General features: G+C 70.7%; 4 protein-coding genes across 4 annotated transcripts in view; 2 read left to right on the top strand and 2 right to left on the bottom strand.

The window, feature by feature from the left end:
- Positions 1-1,123, bottom strand: part of AURANDRAFT_72187 (hypothetical protein) — a gene marked incomplete at both ends in the record, with an annotated part of 13,462 nt that extends 12,339 nt beyond the window's left edge. The window contains one exon of the mRNA XM_009041401.1: positions 29-1,123. Within this exon, the coding sequence (XP_009039649.1) occupies positions 29-1,123 (1,095 nt within the window). The remainder of the gene's footprint in view (positions 1-28) is intronic.
- A 554-nt stretch (positions 1,124-1,677) lies between these two features.
- AURANDRAFT_66245 (hypothetical protein) lies at positions 1,678-2,355 on the top strand (the record flags this gene model as incomplete). The annotated part of the gene is made up of 1 exon (XM_009041537.1): positions 1,678-2,355. One exon carries the CDS (start codon positions 1,678-1,680, stop codon positions 2,353-2,355), a length of 678 nt encoding a protein of 225 aa, XP_009039785.1.
- Positions 2,356-3,869: 1,514 nt separating this feature from the next.
- AURANDRAFT_66244 (hypothetical protein) lies at positions 3,870-5,290 on the bottom strand (the record flags this gene model as incomplete). Its single annotated transcript, XM_009041400.1, has 2 exons — positions 3,870-4,540; positions 4,969-5,290. 2 exons carry the CDS (start codon positions 5,288-5,290, stop codon positions 3,870-3,872), a joined length of 993 nt encoding a protein of 330 aa, XP_009039648.1.
- Positions 5,291-6,321: 1,031 nt separating this feature from the next.
- Positions 6,322-8,449, top strand: AURANDRAFT_66243 (hypothetical protein; the record flags this gene model as incomplete). The annotated part of the gene is made up of 2 exons (XM_009041538.1): positions 6,322-7,151; positions 7,363-8,449. The coding sequence occupies 2 exons, from the start codon at positions 6,322-6,324 to the stop codon at positions 8,447-8,449; spliced, it is 1,917 nt and encodes a 638-aa protein (XP_009039786.1).
- Positions 8,450-8,649: the final 200 nt, after the last annotated feature.

Here is an 8,649-nt window from a genome sequence, read left to right as displayed (position 1 = left end):
CGGGGCAGGCCGCGCAGCGCCGCGCGACGGTCTCGTTCGCGTAGGTCCCCGCGCCGCAGGCGTCGCACGCCGTCGCGCCCACCAGCGCGGACGCGCCGGCGGCGCACGCCGCCGGCGCCGCGCTCGTCGACGCGCAGCCGTGGCCCGCGGGGCAGAGGGCGCAGTAGCCCCAGTTCGACAGCGAGAACGTGCCGGCCTCGCAGGCCTGGGCCTCGCTCGACGTCAACGCGCAGAACGAGCCCGCGGGGCACGGGGAGCAGCTCGTCGCGGCGCCGAGGGCGTAGCTCGCCGGCGAACAAGCCACGGGCGGCTCCGAGGCGTCGGCGCAGGCGTAGCCCGGCGGGCACGCGGCGCAGGTCGCCGAGCCCTCGGACGACGCGTACGAGCCGGACGCGCACGGCGCGCAGGCCGCGGCGCCGAGGGCCGCGGCCGTGCCCTTGGGGCAGATCGTCGCCGCCGCCGCGGACGGGCAGGCGTAGCCCGCGGGGCAGGCGGCGCAGGTCGCCGCGCCGGCCGTCGCGGAGTAGTTGCCGGCCGTGCAGCTCCGGCAGTCGGCCTCGGCCGCGCCGCTCGTCGACGGCAAGAAGGTGCCGCTGGCGCAGGGCTGCGGGCTCGCGCAGCCGCCGGCGCACCAGTGGCCCTCGAGGCAGGGCAGGCACGCGCGCGTGTGGTTGCAGGCGTCGTAGTACGTCCCCGGCGCGCAATCCCTCACGCACGAGTCGTCGTCGTAGATGCGGACGACGACCTCGTCCGACGCGCTAAAGGCGGCGCCGTCGAAGTCGGCGTCGGCGCTCGAGGCCGCGTGGGTCACGGCGACGTCCGTGTACAGCGCGCCGCTGTCGTCGCCGTTCGACTTGGCCTTGACCCGCACCGTCTGCTCCGCCGACCAGTCGCTACTCGTGAACGTGAGCGAGGCGCTCGTGAGGAACTTGAGCAGCGAATCGTCGCCGATGGTCATGGCGACGGTCACGTCGGCGGTCGGCGCCTCGCTGAGCACGACGGTGTAGGTCGCCCGGCCGCCCTCCTCGGCGTAGACGCGGGCCTTGGACAGGAGCACCGTCGCGCCCTCGGCGGCGACGGCGGCCAGCGCCGCGGCGACGACGCATCGCAGCATCGGCGGCATCGGCGCCGCGGTTCGTCGCGCTGGCGGCGCTGGCGCCGAGGCCGGCCGCGCTCGGTCCGCGGCGGCAAACGGAGCTGTCCGAGCTCTTGGGCTGCCCGGCACAAGCCCGTTTTGAGTCGATACGAATGTTCAAACAAACGGGTTGCACACACAATAAACGAGCGCGATGGATGCGTCGTAGCGTCGGGCTGCTCGCCGTCGCCGCCTCGGTGGCCGCGGCGCCGCGGCCGTCGCCGAACAGCAGCGGCCCCTACTTCGTCCGGCGCTGGACGTGGCCGGCGGCGCAGCGCGGCCGCGGCGCCTTCCTGTCGGCGTCCGACTTCGTCGTCAACGGGACCGTCGACGGCTGCGACGCGACGAGCGTCGTCTGCGCGGCGACGCCGAAGAACGCGCCCGCGCGGCTCAGCGGCACGCACTGGCAGCACGCCCAGCAGGTGCTGCTGCCCTGCTGGAGCCTCTTCTCGTGGCACCCGAAGAAGGCGCGCTACGTGCTGTTGACGGGCGACGTGGGCCTCACGGCGTCCCACCCCTGGACGGCCTTCGTCCTGGACGCCATGGGCGCGACGGTCGTCGCCGACCGGTCCGGCGTCGCCGGAGATTGCCCCCTCGAGGGCCGGCTCCGGCGGAAGACGGGCACGGGCGACGCCGGGTCCGAAATTTTGTGGCTCGCGGACCCCGCGCACGCGGCGGCGCTCCAGGCCGCCGCGGGCCTGTCGCCGCCGCCCCCGGGCGCGGGCCTCCGCGTCGGCGTGCTGAACCGCAGGAGCCACCGCAGGTGGGACGCGGACGGCGCGTTCCTGAATCGCACGCGCGCGGCGTTCCCGGACGCGACGGTCGCGGACGAGGCCTACTTCGAGGCCCTCGCCCCGGCGGCGCAGGCGGCCTGGGTCCACGCCGCGGACGTCGTCGTCTCGCCCCACGGCGCCCAGCTCTCGAACCTCGTCTTCGCGCGGAAATGCACGGCCGTGCTCGAGCTCTTCCCCCGCCACTTCTACATGCCCGGCTTCTACCTCGCCCTCGCGCTCCAGGCCGGCGCCGTACCCTTCGCGGGCTACGCGACGGACGACCCGGAGGGCGACCGGCCCGGCAACCGGAACCAGAAGGGCCGCTACTGGTTCAACCGCAAGTTCAAGTACCGCAAGACGGACGCGAACCCCGCCGTCGTCGCCGACGCGCTCCCGGCCCTCGCCGACGCGCGCCGGGCCTGCCTCGCCGACCTAGACGGGGGCTAGGGGTCCGTGTGGGCCGTTTTTAGGTCGTCTGGGTAGATTTTTGGCGACTCTCGAGCTCTGGAGTGGAGGCTTGTGCCAAGTTGTGGCGAAAGCTTGCATAAAGTCCTCGATGCGCGCGTCGCAGGGCGACCACTCGCCCATCAGGGGCATCGACCCCGAGCTGTTCAAGACTCTGCTCAAGATCTTCGCCGACCATGATAAGATACGGGCGCAACAGTTGAAACGGCTCAAGGCCCACTCGAGACGCGTCAACAAGGACTACCCCGACCACGTCCTCAAAACTCGCGCGGCGCCGGTGTCATCGCGCGCGGACGCGCGACATCGCCACCGAGAGAGTGTGGCGCGTCCGGGGCGCGCCGTGCGTCGCTCCGCCGCCTCCGCGCGACCGCGCGGCCGTCGAACGATCGCGTCGCGCGCAGGCAAAACGCGAACGCTACTGCTCGACCCCGCTTTGACTATGCTTAAAATAGTCATCCGGTACACGTCGGGCATCGACGCCTTGGCCGTGGACGTCGGCGCTCCCGCGCCCCTCGACGAAACTTCGGCGCGCGCTCGCACTCGCTCGCGGTTCCGCGGAACCGCGCCGACCGCGCCGGCTGTGCCGACCCCCCGAATGCCCGCAGGTCCCCATCGCGCCGCTTTGGCGCGCCTTTGCGGCGTTCACGCAGCACGACGTCGGCAAATTTGCCTACTTCGTCGAGCGCGTGGACCCGTTCGACGTCCGCTTCACGCTGCCCGTCGTCATGTGCGCGAGCGTCTGCGACGTCGGCGTCAACAAAGCCTTCCAACTTCCCTTCGACCAGGAGGCCTTCGCGACGATCATTTGCCGCACCGTCACGCACGAGGCTTTCGGCTTCTTCCGGGACCACTTGCCGCACTTCGCGGACGGGTCCAACCAGCTCTGCCTCCTCATCGCGCAGCTCATGGTCGACGGGTCCAAGGAGCAGCTGAAGTTCCTCATGATGGGCGCCCACGGCGGCTGCGGCGAGTGCGGGCGCCTGTTGATAGAGCACCTCGAGTGCAAAGATCCCGTGCGCGAGGGCCCGCGCCCTTTGTTTGAAATTTCCCGCCGGAACCGCGCGCGGCCCCGCAGGCCACGCGGCGACGATCGCGAAGCTGTCGGCCTTACTACCGCGGCGCTCGCCGACGTCTGTTGACGCCGTCGTCGAGGACATGGAAAAGCTGAACGTCGGCATCTATATCGACCCAACTCGTGAGAGCCAGATTCAAAGTCCCGATCCTAGCGGCGCCTTGTACGTCCTGAGCCTCCTCGACAAGCTCGACGACCAGGAGGCGCGCGCCCGTGCAGCCGCGCCGGCGGGGCAGCAGAACGCCCCAGCATCGAAGTCCTCCGCATGGCGACGCGCGAGCAAGGACGACTACGGTCTGGCGATGCGGGCAGCTCTCGAGGAGCTCGCGGAACGCGATCGCCGCGAGCGCGTCCGCTCTCTGCAATACGCATCAGCCCCGTCGCTCGGATCCGGCCTCGCTTGAGAGCACCTAACTTAGCCCGCTTAGAAGATGCCGAAGAGCTTCTTGTCCCCGCCCTGGGCCGCGCGGTCGACGGCCTTGAGGACCGCGGCGGAGTGCGCGTCGCCGAAGGCCGCCGCGAACGCGGGCCGCTCCGCGCAGCGCTTCATGTAGCGGCAGACGTTGGGCGTGTTGCCGAGGTTCACGGAGGGGAAGAAGAGGGGCACGTAGTTGAGGTAGGACGCGACGGCGACGTCGCTCACGGAGAAGGCGCCGTCGACGAGGTACTCGGAGCTCGCGAGGAGCTCGTCGAGGACGTTGACCGCGCGGCCGGGCTGGTCGAGCTTCGTGCCGACGACCTGGCCCCGGTCGTTCTCGACGAAGCAGATGGGGTCCAGCGCCGCGTTGGCCCAGACGACCCACTTGGCGTGCTTCGCGCGGTCCTCGGGCGTGCCGCAGCCCGCGTCGTACTTGTCGGCGAGGTAGAGCAGGATCGCCCCCGATTCGAAGACCTCGACGCCGCCGTCGTCGGCGAGGAAGGGCACCTGGTTGAAGGGGTGCGCCGACGGCCGCGGCGCGACCATGGTGTAGGGGATCTGGCGCTCCTCGAGGTACCAGTTGCAGAGCGGCGACCGCGACCCCATGGACCCGTGCAGCGTCACGGCGCGCGCCGCGGCGGCGCCGAGGAGGACCGCGAGGACGCGTCGCGCCATCGCTGGACGCCGGCGGTCGGTGCACAGGGAGAGCGCTGGCGGCGGTCGGTGCACAGGGAGAGCGCCGGTGGCGGTCGGTGCACAGGGAGAGCGCCGGTGGCGGCGGTGCTCTCTCGGAGCGCGTGCAGCTCTCACCAACTCACCGCCGCCGCCGCGCTCGGAGCCGCCGGCTACGCGCTCCACTAGTCCCCCGCCACGACCCTCTCCAACGGGGCTCGTCGCGTACTTGTTAGCCGGGCGCCCGTCGATGCCGTGGGGCGCCTCGGCGGCGCGCGCGGTCGCCGCCTCGGCGGCGGCTGCCGCGCGCCGGAGGGGTTGGGGCCGTCGGTTGCGCGCGGGGCGCGGGGGGCGGCGAGGCGCCTAGGGGCCCTGCTGGACCTGCGGGGGGCGCGGCCCGGTGAGCGACGGCTCCGCGCGCGGCCTCGGGGACGCCGGCGGCGCGCGGCGCGGCGCTTGCGCTGGCGCGCGAACTTCATCTTCCGTCGCGCCTCCGCGAGCTTGCGCTTCTTCTTCTCCCGCGCGTCCTCGTGGTAGCGCTTGTTGCGCAGCGTGCGCAGGTGGCCCGATTTGTTCACCTCGCGGCGCAGGCGCATGATGACGGAGTCCACCGACTCGCCCGACCGCACCGTGATCTTGATGGAGTTGAGCGCCGTCGTCGACGCGGGCGCGACGGGCGCCAGGGGCGCCGCCGCGGGGCTCCGGGGCGCGAACGCCGCGGCGACGCCGAGGAACGCGAACTTTAGCAGCTTCATCAGCGTCGACACACGACTGCGCAAAGCTCAAGTCAGTCGCTCTCTTCGTCGTCCGAGGACCCCCGGTAGGGGCGGACAGTGAAAGTCGACCGGCGGTGGACCGTCGAGTTCGACCTTGCGGTCACTTGCGATGGATAGCCGACTTCTAACTGATACTTAGAGAGTCTGGGTTCGCGTAAATCGACCTCGATCTCGCGGAGCTACGACCTCGCAAAGTCTCGATTTTCCTCCCGCGCGGGCAAAACGCGGTCGCGTGTACGAGGCGCTCCGGCGACTTTGGGCTGGCGTGGGCGCACTCGAGTCGATATACATGTCGTCGGAACCCATCGCGCAGCCGTCCGACGCCTGTAGCCCGCGAGGACGCGTTGTGGCCCATCGCCTCGTTTCCAGGCGAGAAACGCCAATCCCGTCTCGCGCCTGTGCCAGCGCAGACGCCACGAGCGGTAGGCGCAGCGCGTGTTCCCGCGCCTCGTAGGTCGACCTGGGAGTGCACTGAACACTCGACACGTCGGCGCGACGCCCAGCAGCGCCCAGCGAAGCGATCTAGTTCCGGTGCCTCACCGAAGCCTCACCAGAGCGGGCGCTCCAGGCGCGCACGAGCAGCGCCGAAGGCTCTGCGGCTCAGAGCAGCGCCGCAGGGCACGCAGGAACGGTTCCGAACGCGCGGCGACGTGACTCCGCGCCGCCGGGAGGCGCCTGGCGTCGGCCCGCGACGTCCCGAAGCGCTTTGTCGAGGGCCGCCACCAGTGCTGTCGGCACCATGCATTCGCGGTGCGGGGGGTTCCTGATTTAGTGCAGCCACGAAACTCGGCAGAGACGCGTGGGGCCAGGCCCAACGCAACATACCCAAATTAGGTCCTTGCACTAAACCAGCATCTCGGTGCACTGCTCCCGACCCATCCAGGAAACCGGACCCAGCCGAAGCGGCCCCGAAGCGCCCGGGCTTCACTGTCCGCCCCTACCCCCGGCGGCGATGCGTGATGATACGGCACGGCACGACAAACCGCCCCAAGATTGGCATACGAGCAAGCATGGGGCAGCCCGCCGCGGCCGAGGCGGCGTCGCTGCTCGACAACAATGCCGCGCCGCCACCGCCACCGCAACGACCACCGAGGAAGGCCGTCGTCGCGGGTCTCGCGCTGCTCGCCGCCGTCGCCGCCGCCACGGCCCGCGCGACGCGCCCCGCGCCGCGGCTGGCGTCGAACGCCATGGACATCGCCGTCACGGGCCCCTACGGCGCGAACACGGCGGCGCAGTACCCGTTCCTCGCGAGCGGGCGCTACGACGCCCTCGTCGAGCCCCACGCGTCGACGGAGCTGCGCGTCGCCGGCGCGCCGCGGTCCGCGGCGGCCGCGGTCTGGACCTTCGGCGACGGCCGCGCCGCGCCCTCGGGCTTCGCCGTCAACGCGACGTTCCCCGCGCTCGGCGAGTACCGCGTCTCCGCGACGGCCTACGACGCCGACGGCCGCGCCGTCGCGGCGGCGACGGCGCTGCTGGTCTGCCGCTACGCGCGGCGGGAGATCCGCCAGCTCACCGACGGCGACCGCAATCGCTTCCTCGACGCCATGCAGGTGCTCTGGAGCTGCCGCAACTGCAGCGACGCCTACGGGCCGGCCTACGTCGACATCTACGCCCTGACGCGGCAGCACGCGGCCCTCGCCGGCGACAAGGCGTGCGACCACATGCACGACGGCCTCGGGTTTTTGACGATGCACCTGGGCCTGTCCCTCGCCTTCGAGCAGAGCATCCAGGCCGTCGACGCCGCCGTGGCGCTGCCCTACTGGGACTACACGGTGGACCGCCACGACGCGGACCGCGGCGCGCGGCCGCTCGGCGGCTCGGCGATGTGGCGGAGCGACTGGTTCGGGACCGTGTGGAAATCAAATATTCAAGCTGACTTCAATGTGCACGCATGCGACAGTTTCGATGCAAGCTCTTCGGCTGTGCTTCGAGAACTCGACGAGAGCAATCGATTCGTCCAAAAATCAGCCGAATCGACTTCGATTTGATCGAGATAGAGAGGTTTGAAGTTTTTGCTGGACAGGGCGTTCCACTGGTTGATTTCCACACAGGTTCGGGACCGCGGACCCGGCCGTCAACACCGTGGCGACGGGCCGCTGGGCCTTCGTCGCCGCGGAGCAGGGCGCCTGGGACGCGCCCGTGCACAACTCCTACGGCTTCCTGCGCGCGCCCTGGAACAACAACGACCGGCCCTGGGTCACGCGGTCCGACAGCTTGTGCGGCTACAAGTTCGAGGACACGCCGTCCTGCGCGGCCCACTTCGCGCTCCTCAACGGCACGGACTCCTGGTTCGACTTCGCCTGGCAGCTGCCCTACGCGCCCCACGGCTCCGTGCACCAGTACGTCGGCGGCACGCTCGACTGCAACGACACGGCGACGGAGCTTCTCGAGTTCCTCCGCGACGAGGTGAACCAGAAGAAGTACCCGGGCTTCGCGTCGACGTCGTCGGACCTCATGTACCTGCTGCGCACGGACATGTTCCTCGCGCTCAAGAACCTCTACCGCCTCGACCGCCTCGCGTTCCCCGCGTTCTGCTCGCCCGACGCGCCGTCGTCGGACTGCGCGTCGACGTGCGACTACCCGACGAACCTCAACCAGGCCCTCGCGCACAACAACACGGGCGCCGTCGAGGCCTTCTGGGGCGAGATGATGGCCTGGGACACGGCCATCGCCGGGTCCCTCCAGACCATCTCGAGCCGCTACGACTGGCTCTCGGAGGCGCTGAAAGTCAAGGTCATGACGCACCTCTGCGACGCGGGCTTCGGCACCGACGGCGACCACCTCGAGGCCGCGAGCCCGCTCGACCCCTCGTTCTGGCCCGTGCACCCGACCATCGAGCGCCTCTACCAGTACAAGCAGCTCAGCACGGGCTTTGCCAACGAGTCGTGGCCCGACGAAAACTACGCCGCGACCGCCGGCTGCTACGGCCACGCGCGGACCGACGTCGTGCCCTTCGCCTTCTCCCTCCTCGAGGGACGCGACGGCGCGCCGGCGGCCTACACGAACGAGGAGCTCCTCGCCCTCGCGTCGCCGCGCGAGCCGAACCTCCCCTACGTCTACGCGGACTTCGACTGGGCCCACTGCGCCCGCGCGGGCTACGACTTCGCGGCCCTCGCCGCCGCGCGGACCCGACGATAAGCACGCCGGGGAGAACGCGGGGGACACGTGCAGCTCCTTACAGGTCGTTAGATGTCGCAGCGAACGTCGACGGTCGGTCGAGCGGTGTCCCCTTCAATAACTAGTTCAACATCGACGTTTTGACACAGGATCCTGGAGTCTGGGCGCCCCCGCGGGGCAGCGTCATGGTCGACGCGTCGCCGTCGTACACGAGCTTCCGG

Source organism: Aureococcus anophagefferens (assembly GCF_000186865.1).
Source record: "Aureococcus anophagefferens unplaced genomic scaffold AURANscaffold_21, whole genome shotgun sequence".
NCBI classification, from domain to species: domain Eukaryota; class Pelagophyceae; order Pelagomonadales; family Pelagomonadaceae; genus Aureococcus; species Aureococcus anophagefferens.
This window is presented reverse-complemented; position numbering and strand designations above follow the sequence as displayed.